General features: G+C 42.8%; 1 protein-coding gene across 1 annotated transcript in view; it reads right to left on the bottom strand.

Moving 5' to 3' along the window:
* Window positions 1-4,591: 4,591 nt before the first annotated feature.
* The window catches only part of LOC132390956 (interleukin-12 subunit beta-like), a 28,079-nt gene continuing 15,162 nt past the window's right edge, over window positions 4,592-17,508 (bottom strand). Inside the window, exons 4-9 of the mRNA XM_059963488.1 lie at window positions 15,370-15,606; window positions 14,803-14,893; window positions 13,436-13,632; window positions 9,657-9,820; window positions 7,558-7,682; window positions 4,592-4,693 (exon numbers count right to left, since the gene is read on the bottom strand). Of these exons, the coding sequence (XP_059819471.1) occupies window positions 4,651-4,693; window positions 7,558-7,682; window positions 9,657-9,820; window positions 13,436-13,632; window positions 14,803-14,893; window positions 15,370-15,606 (857 nt within the window). The 3' untranslated portion in view covers window positions 4,592-4,650. The remainder of the gene's footprint in view (window positions 4,694-7,557; window positions 7,683-9,656; window positions 9,821-13,435; window positions 13,633-14,802; window positions 14,894-15,369; window positions 15,607-17,508) is intronic.

The following is a 17,508-nucleotide window of genomic DNA, read 5'->3' on the forward strand; positions in this document are numbered from 1 at the left end:
GCCTCGGTTTATCATTATTATTACTTATTTGTTTTCTTTCTTTTTGTATTTTCACAGTTTGTCATCTTTTGCATACTGGTTGTCCATCTTATTGGTATGGTCTTTCATTGATTCTGTTATGGTTATTGGATTTATTGAGTATGCCTGCAAGGCAATGACTTTCAGGATTGTATATGGTGACATATACAACGCTCATAAAAGGTATTCATCCTCCTTGGAAGTTTTCATGTTTTATTTTCTTACAACGTTGAATCACAGTGGATTGAATTTGTTTTTTTTAACACTGATCAACAGAAAAAGACTCTTATGTGTCAAAGTGAAAACAGATCTCTAGAAAGTGATCAAAGTTAATTACAAGTATAAAACTCATAATAGTTGATTTCATAAGTATTCACCCCCCCCCCCCTTTAATATGACACACCAAATCATCACTGGTGCAGCCAATTGGTTTTAGAATGGCAGAGCGGAAGAAACTGTTCCTGAATTGTTGAGTTTGTGCCTTCAGGCTTCTGTACCTCCTTCCTGATGGTAACAATTAGAAGAGGGCATATCCTGGGTGATGGGAGTCTTTAATAATGGACACTGCCTTTTTGAGGCATCGCACCTTGAAGACGTCCTGGATACTACAGAGGCTAGTGCCCATGATGGTGCTGACTAAGTTTGCAACTTTCTGCAGCTTACTTTGATCCTATGGAGCAGGCCCTCATAGAAGACAGCCAACCCGAAACATTGACAATCCCTATCCCCCACAGAGACTGCATGAGATCGTCCAGCAGATTGCTTGTTGCGACAATACCAATACCACGTTGCTTGAACTACGATCTTGAGGTTGAAAGTGCTACATCTGTGCAAAAAGTTATTGTTCACAGGCCACAATTCTTTAACTCTGCCAGTATATCATCCAAGTAAACAAATCTCAACAGGTGCTTTCTGTTTTGAAGACTGTTTGCTGTTGCTTTAAGAAAATTTTGTTAAATGGAAATTTTATGCTATTCCAATACCACTGTCTCAGTATCGATTTGGTCTGGCATATAGTTTGCTATTTTGTTGCAGTTGTTTGGATTTTGGGGAGTTTTGATGAATTGAAAACTGACACAGATATTGCTGAAAGTCCCTGTGTGGGTCAAAATTGATCACAACATCTTCGTCCTCTATCTTATCCTCTGTATTTTGATGCTTGGGATTGAGAACTATGCTTCCAAAGCACAGCTCCCAACCCAAGCGCATGCCAAAGCACTCAAAAATCCAACAAAATGCATTTTTGTAGCAATGTAAGTTCATGGCCATTGGAACTGACTAGTACATGGGAAGCAACAGACTCCTGAGCAGATTTACACAGTGAATGGTAGAGCACTGAGGAGTGCATATAGCAGAGGACTCTCGGAGTGAAGATTCATTATTCCCTACGAGTGGCATCATTGGTAGATAGTTTTTGGCACATTGTCCATCATAAATCTAAGTACTGAGTACAGGTGCTGGGGTGTTCAAATTTCAAAGTAAAATTATTATCAAAGTACATATATGTCACCATGTACAACCCTGATATTAACTTTCTTGTGGGTATGATCAATTAATCCATAATAGAATAATAACCAGAATAAAATCAAAGAAAGACAGCACCAACTTGTCCATTCAACTGGGCAAAAGACAAATAAACTGAGCAAGTAGAAGAAGAAAGAAATCATAATAATAAGTAAATAAGCAATAAGCATCAAAAACATGCAATAAAGAGTCCTTGAAAGTGACTCCATAGATCGTGGGAACCTTTTAATGTTAGTGGATTTATCCACTTCGGTTCAAGAGCCTGATAATTGAGGGGTAATAACTGCTCCTGAACTTGATGGTGTGAATCCTTTTGGGCCAAGACCTTCATCAGGACCAGGGCTTCACCTGTGATGGACTGGACCATATCCACTACTCTTTGTAGGATTTTCTGCTCAAGAGCTTTGGTGTTTCCATAGCAGGCTATGATGCAACCAGTCAATATACTCTCCACCACAGATCTATTGAAGCTTGTTAAAGTTTTAGTCATGCCAAATCTTCACAAACTCCTAAGAAAGTAAAGACGTTGCCACGCTTTCTTTCTAATTGCACCATGTGCTGGGTTCAGAAGAGGAACGCCAAGGAATCTGAAGTTGCTGTCCTGCTCCACCTCTGAAATTGTACATGACATTGGTGAGACAAAATTTGGAGTATTGTTTGCAGTTTTGTCACCTACCTACAGGAAAGAGTGCAAAGAAAATTTACAAGGATATTCCCAGTTGAAGGCCCGAGTTAGAGGGAAAGGTTGCATAAATTTGGACTTCATTTCCCTGAGTTTAAGAGAATGAGAGGAGATTTGGCTGAGGTATACAAAATTACAGACAGGGTAAGTGCAAGCAGGCTTTTTCTACTGAAGTTAGGTGAGACTAGAACTGGGTTAAGGGTGAAAGGTGAAATTTTTAAGGGGAACATGAGGGGAAACTTCTTTATTCAGAGGATGGTAAGAAAGTGAAATGAGCTGCCAGTATAAGTGGTGGATGCAGGACTGAGCTCAACATTTAAGAGTAATTTGGATAGGTACATGGATGGGAGGGGTTTGGAGGGCTATGGGCCTGGGTGTGGTGGGTGTGGCTAGGCAGATTAATAGCCCAGCATGGACTAGATGGGCCAAAGTGTCTGCTTCTTTAATGTAGTACTCTATGAGTCAGTGGAAAATGCTTGCTTGCATTTACCCTATATATAGTCCTTATAATTCAATTAAAAATGCCATGTTGTTCCTTGAGCTCTTGGCATAAAACATCATGAGGGGTTTAGATGAGGTGGATGATCACAGTCTTTTTTTTATAGACTAGGAGAATCTAAAACCAGAGAGCTTACATTTAAGTGAGAGTGATACATATAAATTAAACAAGTAGTGCAAAGAGAGGGCAAAAACAGTGAGGTCGTGTTCGTGGGTTCATTGCCCAATCAGAAATCTGATGGCAGATGGGAAGAAGCTGCTCCTGAAACACTGAGTGCGTATGTCTTCGGATTTCTGCCTCCTCGATGGTAGCAATGTGAACAGGGCACGTACTGGATGTTGGGGGCCCTTAATGATAGTTGTCATTTTGTTGAGGCATTGCGTTTTGACGTTGGGGTAATCACTGGCCACGATGGAGCTGGCTGAGTTTGCAACCCTCTGCAACTTTTTCCAATGCGGTGCAGTGGCGCCTCCATACCAGAGAGTGATGCAACAATCCCTTGTCTTAGTTCCTCTTTTGTTATCACCCTCTAGCCTTAAACATGCTATTTATGGTCAAACGTGCTATTATGGTTCACTTGTCAGTTATCTATGTGAGGAGTAATTTACAGAAGTATTTCCTCCAGAACTTTGTGGGCATAATTAAGCTGCTTAAAAGGCTTGTGAACAGGGACATGGAAAGGAAAGGTTTGGAGAGATATGGATTAAATGAGACTCGCTTAGGTAGACAGCTTGATCAGTATGGATGATTTGGGCCGGGACGTCTTTGTAGCTTACTCTGACTCACACTGTTAGGTCTGTACAGGAGGGCGAAGGCAGTGAGGTCCGCATGGGCATGAGATGGAGACATACCGCAAGGAAGTCAGGGTCATTCTTTAGGACTGAAGGAAGATGAGCTGTAAAACGCTCACCCAATATGCATTCAGTGCCCCAGGGCAGGGACCATATCATGAACTCTGTGTACAGTCCATTAAATTGGTCGAAGTACATGTTTTTAGATGCAAGAGACATTGATTAAAGTTTAAAGATTTAAAGACTAAAGATTACCTTCGATTTGTCACATGTACTTCCAACCATCCAGTGAAATGCATCACTTGTGTCAACGGCCAGTATAATGTGCTGTGGGCAGACCACAGATGTCACCACAATTCTGGCACCAACATAGCATGGTCACAGCTCACTAACCCTAACCCGCACGTCTTTGGAGTGCGGGAGGAAACCAGAACACCCAGAGGAAATCCACACAGTTACAGGGGAGCACATACAAGCTCCTTACAGAAATTGAACCCCAATTTTCTGATCGATCATCGGTGCTGCAAAGCATTACTTTCACCTCTGTGCTAATGCGTGTTGAGAATATGATTTAAAATCGCTTGTAAGGAGATGGTAAAAAGGCAATATATCTACAGAGAGCTTAATGGGCAGGTGAAGCAGTCATAGCTATAAGTGTAGAATAATAATCTCATCAAACTTCAGACTGGCATTATATCTTTATTTTATTAAGGAATGTGCTTTAAAAATACATCATTATATTACTAAGGAACTCATTAAAAATATATCATTATGCATTTCCAGGGAGGAAGTAAGTAAATAAATAAATAACAATAAATAAATAAATATTTAGATCTGCTCTGGTAGAAAATAAGAAAATTTAACAATACTCTTTAAATAAGCATTTACGATTTGGCCCAATTTCCATTATAACGAGTGTTTCTTTGTCCATAAAAATTGCAGTTTTGTTCCAGCACAGTGTACATAAGGAACACTGACAGCAATACTGTAAGAGAGCATGATTTTTCCTAATTTTTTCTGGTTCTTAATATACTTAATTACGATTCAAATCCAGTATAGTAAATTCTAGTGTACAGGATCCGGGGTCCTTTTAAATTACTGTGATAAAGTCATCTTCGCTTCTCTTCTCCATTCAGTCATCTAGTGCCTTGTCTATTTACTGCCATGCTATTTTGACTTCTAAGGAAAAGAGAAATAAAGAGAGATTTAGAAATTTTCATTTCTTTATGATCATATCTAATGTGGTAAGGTGGTAATTAGAGACGAAACCTTACTTAATAGAGACGAGGGTTACTAACGCTTTAGAACAGTGGTTCCCAATCTTTTTTATGCATGCACCCCGACCATTAATGGAGGGGTCCATGGACCCCAGTTGGACACCCCTGCTTTAGAAGAACTCTGCCTCTGTGGGTTGAGGCAGTAATTCGAACATTTGAGATTCAGTGGTCAAAAGGATGCTTGCGATAAGAGTCAAGATGAGGGATGGTGGTGACAGTTGACAGGAGAGGCAAGTGAGTGATCTGCCTGAAGTCATAGAAGGGGTCCAAACCACTCATAAACCAGTTCCATACTTCCATCTCAGCTATTCTTTATTGGCCCTTTCAAGACCTTGGTGGTCTCTACTGATCTGTTTCAATGGCTCTTTTGGGCAATTAATGAGAAACGCAAGAACTTCCTTCTGATTCACTCTGTCTAGTTTCCTCATATGAACAATTAAGTCTTCCCTCAGACACTTCTGTCCACCGAATAATAATAAAAATATAAATTCAGCATGGACTTCAGAGTCCTTGTGCAGAATATCCTAAAGGTTAACTTGCAAGGTGAGTTGTGGTGAGGAAGGCAAATGCAATGTTAGCATTCATTTCAAGAGGTCTAGAATACAAGAGCAGGGATGTGATGCTGAGGCTTTATAAGGCACTGGTGAGGCCATTTGTTAGGTATTGTGTACAGTTTTAGGCTCCTCATCGAAAAAAAAGATGTGCTGGCATTGGAGAGGGTTCAGAAGGGGTTGACAAAGATGATTTTGGGAATGAAAGTGTTATCATACATTTGATACCTCTGGTTCTGTACTAGCTGGAATTTAGGAAGGTGGGGGGGATCTCACTGAAACCTTTCAAATATCGAAAGGTCTAGACAGAGTAGATGTGGAACTGATGTTTCCCAAGTGGGGGAGTCTAAGAAAAGAGGGTACAGCCTCAGGATAGAGTGGCATCCATTTAAAACAGAGATGCAGAGAAGTTTCTTCAGCCAGAAGTGGTGAATTTGTGGAATTTATTACCACAGCAATGGGAGTCCAGGTCATTGAGTGTATTTAAGGCAGAGCTTGATAGGTTCTTGAATGGACGTGACATCTAAGGTTACAGGAAGAAGGCTGGGGAGTGGGGCTGAGAAAGGAAAAAAGGATCAGCCATGATTGAATGGCAGAGCAGACTCGATGGGCCAAATGGTTTACTGCTGCTCCTGTATCTTATGGTCTTACAATGTCAAGGTAATTGGAGGAAGGTATAGGGGGCATGTTAGATGTAAGTTCTTTACGCAAAGAGGGTTGGGTGAAGGGCTATGTGGAAGGGAAGGGTCAGATTGAATTTAGGTTAAAAGGTTGGCACAACTTTGTGGGCCAAAGGGCCTGGTCTGTGCTGTTATGTTCTATGCAATCTTTCATCATAGGTAAATTCTCCCTGTACCTTCCCCAGCATAACTATATCAAAATCGTGACAAGAACAGGACACAGAAGTCAAGCTCTGACCTGATCTGTACAATTCCAGTATGACCTCACTGTCCTTATATTCTGTACCTCAGCCAATAAAACAAAGTATCCAACAGGCTGTTGCATTCCTGGGAAAGGGTAAAGGTTCTCTTCTCACATTAATGAATCAGATGGATTCTCATGATGACTCTTCTCTTTGAGATTTATTTAATTACTTGGATTTGAATTCCCCAGTTGACATAACAACAATCAAACTCATACCTCAGTAAAAATATTTAAGACAAGATTGGATAGACTTTTGCATAGTTGGGGTGTTAAAGGTTATGGGGAGAAAGCAGGCAGGTGGAGATGAGTCCATGGTCAGATCAGCCATGATCTTATTGAACGGCAAAGCAGCTCGACGGGCCAAATGGCCGACTCCTGCTCCTATTTCTTATGCTCTTAGGACTCCATGCCTCTGTTTATGAGCCAAATAACATAGGTACCACAGTATCTCATCACTCTAACAAATGCCTGTTGTAGCCTCATGAGCTCCCCACCGAGATGGGAGGTGAGCTCTCTTGTATAAATGCTATTGTGTATCTCTCCCTCAGCTTCCATTCAGAACATCACTTCTGGAATATATTGAACAGCTTCATACTTTAATTCTTTCCCTGTTATGTGGGAAGGACTCAAATCGAATCACACATGTTATTTTTCCACGAGAACTAATTCGTGCATCTGAGACTCTAAAAACAGAGCAGGGATGCACCATGGGAAGTCAACGTAGGACCGTAAGCAGCAGGAGCAGGATTGGGCAAAATCAAGTCTGCGCTGCCATGCCATCAAGACCAATGTTCAATCCATCACAGAGTCATAGGAAACAACAGCCCTTCGGCCCATCTAGTCCATGCCAAACCATTTAAACTGCCTATTCCCATCAACATGCATTGGGACCATAGCCCTCCAGACACCTACGTCCAGTACCGTCCTCCTGCATGGTTTCCACAACCCTTATCCCCTTTACCAATCAAAAATCCTGCCTTAAATACACACAATTATTTGGCCTCCACAGCCCTCTGTGGCCACAGATTCCATAGATTCAACAGCCTCTGGCTAAAGATATCTGTCCTCATCTTTTTAAAACAAAGGGATATCCCGTTATACTGAGGCTGTGCCCTCAGATCCTAGAATCTCCTACTAAAGGAAATATCCATTCTATCCAGGCCTTTCAGTGTCCAGTAATGGTGTGAATCAGCCAAATTTAATAGGGTTACAGAATATCTGCCTCCTTAAAGATTAGGTATCTTTACACATTGAGAGAGAGACAAAATATACATTGAAATCAAATTCGTACTTTGAATCCACCCAGTCACTCCAATCGCTCCAAGGCGAATTCAGGAACTTGTCCTTGGCTCTGATGTGGATTTTGCAACGGCTCGGAATGATGATCCGTGGAAGTTTGATCTCCGTGGGCACATCCTAATGAAGAACAGGGAGGATAACACAAATTCAAAACTCATTCAAATTTAACATCAGCTATCCCTTACTCTCGGGTCAAATACAGACAAATGAGACCAGTTTAGACCGACATCTTGGATGCTGTTCAGCTCTGAGACTCTGAGAAAGCCTATTCTATCAGGATATTACTTAAATTATAATCACCCTGAACTATTAGCTTCCCTCGTCAAGTCTGACCTGCAGAGTATATCAGTATTTTCTGGTTTCCTTTCAGAGTCAGACTTTATAATCATTCTGGGGGGGTCATTCTGTGACAATGCTGGAGTGGGTACCGAGAGTGGAGTGGAGAATGTAGCACAGTGGTTATCATAATGCTATGACAGGGCCAGTGACCCAGGTTCAATTCCTGCTACTGCCTAAAAGGAGATTTTTACATTCTCCACATGACCACACGGGTTTCCACTATGTGCTCTGGATTCCTCCCACATTCGAAAGGTGTACAGGCTAGTAGGCTAATTGGTCACGTGGCCGTAATTGGGCAGCACAGGCTCATTGAGCTGGCAAGGCCTGTTATCATGCTGCATCTGTAAATAAAACAAAATAAGAACTTGCAATCCCTTTATCATTCCAAAGTCCTGAAGCACATCATGTGAAAGCCCCCTCCAGACCATAAAAGTTTTCAGGGATGTGGCAATCACATCTCAACAAGAAATGTTCTTTTATAAAAACAAGATTTAAAAAAAACTAAAGATGAACCATATAAGTAGAAAAACTTGTCCACAGAGAGTCACCAACAGCTGTTTGGCATGCTGGCCTTCATCAGTCATGGCCAAAAATTCAAAGTTAGTTTTCAATAATATAAAGGTGTTGGCAAGGCCACACTTGGAGTATTGTGTGGAGTTATGGTCATCCTGTTGCAGGGAAGGTGTTATTAAACTAGAAAATATTTACACACAAAAAAACTAAGCAAGTCGGGCAGCATCTATGGAGAGGAATGAAAAGCAGGTATCTTGGGCCGAGACCCTTCATCAGGACCGAGGGAAAAGGCGGATGAGATCAGAATAAGGTGGGGGAGGGAGGAGGGGAAGAGTGCAAGCAGGCAGGTGATAGGTTAAACCAGGTGAGGGGGAAGGTAGGAGGGTGGGAAGGGGGAATAAGTGAGAACTTTGGAAGCAATAGGTAGAAAATGTAAAGGGCTGAGGAAGAAGGAATCTGTTAGGAGAGGAGAGTGGTCTGGGGGAGAAAGGGAAGGAGAAGAAAGATTTACCAGGATGTTTCCTGGACTTTGGAGCATTAGTTAGAAGGAACAGTTTCATAGACTAGGAAATTGGAAGATTGAGGGAGTGACCTGGTAGATCAGAAGGGGCAGGGATAGGGTAAGAGCAAACAATCTTTTCCCTAGAGATGGGCTGCTAAAAACAAGAGGGCACATGTTTAAGATCAGAGGGGAGAGATTTAAAAGGGCCATTAGAGGTAGCTTCTTCACACAAAGGCTGGTGTATTTTTGGAATGAGCTGTCAGAAATAATGATTGAGATGGAAACATTATCAACATTTACAAATTATCTAGATAAGTCAGTGGACAGGAGAAGTTTAGAGGGCTATCGGCCCAATACAGGCAGAAGGGACGTGCTCGCTGGGCAAAGTAGCGTGGACAAGTGGAGCTGAATGACTTATTTCCACGTCAATTGACTCTGTGACTCCAACTCAACGGGTCAGGCAGCACCCAGAGACGCAAATGAGCAGTCAACATTTCTGGTCGAGACCCTTCACCTCTACTTGCTGAAAATGTCGGCTATCTGATTCACTCCACAGATGCTGAGTTCCTCCAGCAATTTTTTTTTTGCTGTTCCAGATTCTGCAGAATCTCTTGTGTCTCTGTCCTGCGGAGGTTTCTTAGAAATACTTTAGTCACCCTGATATCCCAGAGAGGAGGAGTCGGAAGAGGAGGCATGTGAGGGAGGTTTTGAAACATGTTTGAACATGTCGAACTCACCTTACACTTCTTGGCACCACATCCCCTGACGGGTTCACACTGGACTTGAAAGATCAGAGGGAAATAAGAGTAGGGCTTGACCCAGTTGCTAGGATACTGCCAGGAGATGTTGAGGTTTTTCCCGAGACGGACGGCTGATTGCAGCTGGGGTGGATCTGGCTTCACTGTGGCGGGAGGAAAAAACAAAATGCAACATGTTGAACCCATCATTATATTAAACCGATCGCTGTTACACAGAGAGTGGTGGACGCGTGGAACCCCCTGCCAGAGGTGGTGGTAGAAACAGAGACATTAGAAACATTGAAGAGTTATAGATGATCAAAAAATGGAGGGCTGTGTAGGAGGGAAGGGTTAGATTGATCTCGGAATAGATTGAAAGTTCGGCACAACATCGTGAATCAAAGCACCTGTACTGTGTTTTATGTTCAATGGCATGCTTCTGATTTTAGACCCATGACTTGTCCTTAAGCAAAACCTGACAGGATATGAATATCAGAGGGGTTTTTTTCCAAAACATACAGTACCATGCAAATGTCTTAGGCACATTCTGTAAATATAGTGAGGGTGCCTAAGACTTTCATAATTATATATATTACACTGTTCTGCCGCGACAAAAAAAATCATGACACATGTGAGTGATGATAAACCTGATTCTGATCTGGGTCTCTATTGTGGACTGAGAGTGGGAAGGGGGCAGGGAGAGGGGAATCATTGTTGGGAAAAGGAGGAGGGAGAGGGGAGAGAGCAGGAGGCACCAGAGAGACATTATGTAATGATAAATAAACCAATTGTTTGAAATCAAATTTCCTTGCCAGGTTGTCTCAGGGCTGGGTGTGTCTGCACTCGTGCCAACCCCACCCCTGGTACTGCTTCTCCACCACCTGTCCTACACCCCTCTCGCAGCGCTCCCCCTGCCCTTCCCAACATCCTTTGCTCCTACCAGATTTACGAACTCACTCTGCAATCCTTCTTAACAAGTACAGGAGCAGGCAAAAGTCTGAGGCATCCTACTTATATATAAGTGCCTAAGAGTTTTTGCACAGTAGTATAGGACTAGCCCTTTTTCAGGGACTGGCCACATTGATTATAGACCAGTTTACATTCGATGCACCATGCCACCGTAGTGTCATACAGCATGGAAACAAGCCCTTCAGTCCAAGATCCACACCAATCCAGATGCCCACTAAGCTAATCCCACTTGCCTGCATTTGGCCCATGTCCTTTCCTATCCATGCACCTATCCAAGTATCATTTAAATGTTGTTAATGTACCTGCCTGAATCACTTCCTCTGCAAGGTCATTCCACGTACACACTACCTGGTTAAAAAAGCTGCCACTGTCGACTCTCTAGCCTGCCACCTTCATTTTGATACACACTCCTTGGGAAAAAGACTTTGTGCCTTCACCCCTTATAATTTTATATGCCTCTGTAAGATCTCCTTTCATTCTCTTAAGCTCTGAAGTTCCAAGTCCAAGCCTGCCCAATCTCACTCTGTAACTCACCCTCGAGTCTTGGCAACATCCTTGAAAATCTATTCTGCGCTCTCTTCAGTTTAATGGCATCTTTCGGACAGTGAGCCGACCAGACTTGAACACAATATTCCAAATGTGGTTTCACCAGCTAGGTTGAAGTTGTCTGACCCAGCACTATTGTGATATCATGCCAGCTTCCTCTGAGAAAGTCTGGGCTTAGGTTTCTGAAGTCAAGAAGCCAATTTATCAAAAATTTTCCTCTGCATCCATACTCGCCTAAAATTCAGTCTCTAAGCATCTAGCCATTGCAAAATAAGGCAGCAGATCCCACTCGTGATTTGCCTGTGAATCTCTAACACTATTGCATGCACCACCACACTCTGTGTAAAGAATTCCAAAATGTCCCCTACACTTTCCACCCGGTACCCCTACTTAAATGACCAATTGACCTGCCAACCGGCACATCTTTGGCTTGTGGGAGCCAGAGAACCCGGGGGAAACCAATGTGCTGATGGGAAGGACATATGGACTTCTTACAGAGGAGGCTACAACTGAACTCCAACCATAAGGCAGTCCTACGTTGAGTTCAACGCTGATTGGCAACTCCAGCAAGGTGGCTGGTGAAAAAGTGTATCAGTCTCTGCCGTTCCCTTGGATTCATCAGCTGCGCAGAGAGGTGGAGCCTGCTACATTGGCAACAGCTTGCTCTCCATATTGTAGTGGCCTGGCTTGTGTATCAAATAAACAGGTGGGATGCAACATCCATGGTCGATCCTGACCAATGGAGGGCCTCATCTGTTTTGTCTTTCCTACAGGTCATTGTGTGAATCAAAAGAAAACCACCAGTCCTATTCCTGATACAGGAAAGCGTGAGCAGCTTCACGTTCCTCGGTGTCAACATCTCAAAGGATCCATCCCAGGCCTAACATGAAGAAGGCTTGCCTGTGGCATTACTTCATAGGATTTTGAGATTTGGTATGTCACCAAAGACAGCAGCAGATTTCCGCAGATATATTCTGGACAGCATTCTGACATGAAGGCTCTAATACACAGGACTGAAAGAGGCTGCCGAGGGTTGTAGACTCAGCCAGCTCGATCATGAGCACTAGCCTCCTCAGTATTGAGGACATTCTCCATCATAAACATTCCTCACCACTTGGAACTCGCTCTTTTCTCATAACTATAATCGGAGAGGAGGCACTTAATCAGAGGGTGTGGAAATGTAGAATTAACTGCCAGCACAGCAACCACGTGAGCTCGATTTCAATGTTTAAGCAGAGTTTGGATAGGTGCATGGATGATAGGGATATGGAGGGCTACAGTCCCAATGCAGATCGATGGGAGTAGACAGCTTAAATGGTTTGGCATGGACTGGATGGGTTGAAGGGTTTGTTTTCTGTGCTGGAATTTTCTATGACTCTATACAGGAGCCTGAAGACACAAACTCAATGCTTAAGTGACAGGTTCTTCTGCTCTGCCATCAGATTTTTGAATGGTCCTTGAAACCATGACCACTACCTTACTATTCCTCTTTGCACCTTTTATCCATCTATCTATTTAATTAGTTGTTTATCTTTTATCTTCCTATTTATTTAATGTAAGATAGTAATTTTTTCATGTATTACACTGTACTGCTGCCACAAAACAACAAATTTCATGATGTATGTTATAGATGATATTGCTGATTCTGAGGTCCTGTCCCTATTCATAACCCAAACAGTTCACAGGTCAAAGATGCAGCCACCATCAAAATATTTAAATAAACATATGGGCCAACAGGTAGTTAAACCAGGGTGTTCAACTCAACTGTTTGGATGTTGCTATGGGCCAAGTTCCCATACAGAAGAAACACATTTGAAGTGTTAAATATTTTAAAAGAGCTGATAAAAATATCAAGGGTCATATGGCTCATTTGACCCTATCACTGTATAAGCAGCATGGTAGTGTAGCAGTTAGTGCTACGCTTTACAGCACCACTAGTAAGATCCAGATCTGGTTCCTGCTGCGGTCTGTAAGGAGTTTGTATGTTCTCCCTGTCTCCTGCAGATTCTCTAGTTTCCTCCCACATTCCAAAGAGATGCAGGTTAGAGTTACCGACTTGTGGACAGGCTATGTTAGCATCAGAACTTCCACGCTGCCTAATGCAGTCCTCATACTGATACAAACGATGTACTGTGTGCTTCAATCTGTACGTGTGACAGATAAAGATATTCTTAATCTGATAGAAAGTGAAATGATTTGACCGATTGTTTGAGATACTAGCACTGACTGTTGTCACACAGTCAACATCAGGTAAAGGGACTCACCGATATCACCAACATAAAATGTTTTTTGAAGACTTTGATAGGAAACACTGTTTACAGCCTCCACGATAAAAGTGATGGGTCGGTATTCCTCTGCGTAAGGTGAGTAGTTCTCCTCGGTGAACGTGAAGTGGTGGTCTGTGCCCGAGCTGGAGTAATTCAGATAATTGTATTTGCACTCCGGATTCAGTGTGGAATTCCTGGCAACAGAAGGAAGAGGGAAAGGCCTGATCAGTAAACCGAAGGTTTGACGATGGCAAAATTCTCAAAAAAGTGGATCATCTCAAGAGAATGTGAGAGGAAACCAGAGCACCCAGAGGAAATCTACACGGTCATGGGGAGAAAGTATAAACTCTTGCAGAGAGCAGTGGGATTGAACCTGGACTGCTGGTGCTGTCACACTGCTATGCTGACTGCTACGCTTCTGGTGACTTCCGTATCACATGTACAGGTGATTATCAGATGACTTACTTATCACATGTACATTGAAACATACGGTGAAATGTGTCAATTGCATTAACAACCAACACACCACATGTCCACAGTGCTCAGCAGAATGGCACAGGCAACAACAACAGAAGAACAACAAAATAAGCCTCTTTTCCAACCTTCTACACCCACCCCCATCCCTTCACACACATAGACAGGCCTCCAATCCTTGGTCCCGGACCTTCAGACTTCAGGTCTCCAACCACTAGTCCCTGAATCGGACTCATGGACTTGACCTTTTGGCCTCTACCGCGGACACATTGACTTTGGTCTTCAGCCTTTGAAAGGTCACTTTTATTACTGGTGTCAACCAAGAGGTGATTAAAGGCCATAGAGACCCAGAAGACTAGATGCTGGAATAATGTTATAAGTTTCCATTTGATCTTCCCTCAGCCTCCAACATTCCAGAGGAAACAACCTCGCTCTGTTCATTGCCAAACAAGTCCACACCAACCATCAAGCACCCACTTATACAGGCCTTACGCTAACACTAATATATTCTTTCCCATGTTTCATCAGCTCATCTGAGATGCTACACTCACCTATAGACTAGGGGCAGTTAACGGTAGTTAGTTAACTTGCAGAATAATGTTTATTCTGTTGTCTTCCCCCTTCCTTTCCAGTCCTGAAGGAAGGTTTCAGCCCGAAATATCCACTGTTTATAGATCCTGCCTCATCGGCTGAAGCCAGAGCCAAAGCAAAAGGTCTGCTCTGACTCCAGTCAACATACCTCCCTGGGTCATTGAGGCAGGCAACCCTCCAAACCACGACAAAGTTGTGCTCCTCTTGGAGGAACTCTCATTATAGGAATGGCAATAGGTGATGGCAGCAAGAAGCAGAGTGTTCTCTGTTAAAGCAGAAGAAGATAACACGCCCTTTACCTTCGGCAGTACCTCACTTGGTAAAATGCAGCACCCCGAGTTTTCCAGGAGCAGGTAATCACACCGGTGAAGCTTCGGGTCTGGCATTGTACTGGAAGCAAAGAGATATGTGGTAAATCTTGTTGCGTATTTTCTTCGGCTTTGTGACATTATTAGGGAAGTAATATTAGTAAAAATCTTCCCCACTATTGACCAAATCTCAACAGAGCAGTGTCAGAGAAAAGCAACAGGGACCCTCACTACCGAGTGGTTGGTCCAGGAGCCTGATAGCAGTGGCGAAGAAGCTGTCCTTGAGGCAGGATGTTTGGGCTTTCGTATTGTGTCCCAGAAAGTAGAAGAATGAGCAAAGTAGTAGGCATTCCTGATGATACTAGTAGATTGTCTGATGCAATGAACTGTGAAGATGGACTAGATCAGGGGTTGCCAACCTTTTGTATGCCATGGACCCCTCCATTAACTGAGGGATCCTTGGAACCTAGATTGGACTAGATGGAATAGATTGATGAGCCTGTGATACTATAAACCAGCACTGAAGCAAGTAATACAGTGTCCCCAGCGTGTGCTCACCTTGTTTGGATTGGAAGATGGGTGACTGGTCTTCCTCACTGATCACTAGGTATTTGTGATACACCAAGCTACCGTTCTGCCAACAGGTATAGTTCCCGGCCAGGGGCTGGTCCACATTCTCCAGGACGAGTTCCTTTGAGTTCCCAGATACCTCGTCATTCCTCTTCCACGTGACCGTCATGAATTGACCTTCACCACAGTTAATCCGGGTGCTTTTGGTCCGTTTCACAATCACCACTGCAAGAGAGAAGGCACCCAGCTGATCAGAAAGTTTTACTGGTGCTTATGCTCTAGGAACATGTACAAAGGAAAAACAAATCAAGGCTGCTGTCATCAGGGGAGCAACAGGCCGTTCAGCCTGTTGTTACTTCATATGAGATGTTAAAACAACCTGCATCTCAAGAGTAACCCAATTTCCTTCACTGTATTCATCCGTATTCACGGGTGGTTGAGTGACAATTAAAATCGAAATTGAATTTGAAAGTCTCCAGAGTGTTGAATTGACTAAGATGCAGCAAAGACTATATGACCATAAGACATAGGAGGGTGGCATGGTAGCATAGTGGTAGCACAACGCTTTACAATATAGACATCCCAGGTTCAAATCCCAGTGCTGCCTGTATGGTTTATGATTCATGTTCCATGATTAGGTGAGGATTATACTGGGGGATTGGTGCATGGCTCAAAGTTCTGGAAGGGCCTACTCCATACTGTATCTTAATAAATAACATAATAAATAATTATGCCATTCGGTCTGTTCCTCCACTCCACCATAGCTAGTTTATTTTTCCCACTCAACCGCCTTCTCCTTGTGACCTTTGACTCCCTTACTAATGGAAGATGGCGGAGGTATGTTCCTTACGAAGGGAGTGGTGGGTGCGTGGAATGCCCTGCCAGGGTGACGGTAGAGGCAGATACATTAGGGACATTCAAGAGACACTCAGATAGGCAAATGGATAAAAGAAAAATACGGAGCACTCTGTAGGAGGGAAGGGTTAGAGTGATCTTAGAAAAGGTTAAAAGGTCAGCATGACACTGTGAGCACTGTGTGCTGTGCTGTGGTGTGTTACGTTTTATATTCTAATTTATAATCAGAAACCTATCAACCTCCACTTTAAATACACTCAATAACTTGGCCATCAAAACCAGTCACGGCAATTAATTCCACCTGCTGGCAAAAGAAATTCCTCCTCATCTCTGTGCTAAAAGGAATTCCTTTTTTCTAAGGCTCTGCCCATTAGTCCGAGACTCTTCCTGTAATGGAAGTTATCTTCTCACATCAACTCTGTTCAGGCCTTTCAATATTCTGTATATTTCAATGAGCTCCCCGTCATCTTTCTAAACTCCTGTGAGTCCAGGTCCAGAGAAATCAAACACTTCATAAATTAACCCTTCCATCCTTGGAATCATTCTGATAAAACTCCTCTGGATCCTCTCCATTGCCAGCACACCCAACCTTAGATATGGGCTCAAAACTGCTCACAGTGCTCCCTCCATATGAGGTCCTGTCAATGCTTTATAAAGGCCTAGCATCACATGTGCTTTTATATCTAGCCCTCTTGAAATTAATGCTAGCACTGTAATTAACTTCCTCATTAATGACTCAACCTACAAGTAAACCTTTACAGAATTCTCCCAAGTCCCTTTGCACTTCCAGTTTCTGAATTTTGTCTCCATTCACAAAAATTTTTGCTTTATTCCTTCTACTAAAGTGCATGACCTCACACTTCTCTCCACCGTATTCCACCTGCCATTTCTCTGTCCATTCTCTCATTCTGTCCAAGTCCTTCTGTAGATTCCTTCTTTCCTCAGCTGCCTCTCTTTTTGCTAGAATGTGTATGTGGATGTTTAGCTCCCAGCTGAGATCTTCTTTCATCAATGACTCTATGTTACCTTCAACATCGTACCTGCAATTGCTAAACGCATTTTAATCTCATCTGCTCTGGGAGATAATCTACCTTATTTTGTACACTCTGCATGTTCAGCTATAACATCCTCAGTCATCTTGTCAATTTTGTCTCCATGCTGCCTAAAGTTAAATTCTTATCCCTTTCTAAACACTCTCTTTATTCTGGTTCTTCCTGTGCTTTCCATCCCTTTATCTTATCTAAAGTTACCTAAACATGTTAGGGAGCAGAA

Source organism: Hypanus sabinus, chromosome 3, assembly GCF_030144855.1.
Source record: "Hypanus sabinus isolate sHypSab1 chromosome 3, sHypSab1.hap1, whole genome shotgun sequence".
In the NCBI taxonomy this organism is placed as follows: domain Eukaryota; kingdom Metazoa; phylum Chordata; class Chondrichthyes; order Myliobatiformes; family Dasyatidae; genus Hypanus; species Hypanus sabinus.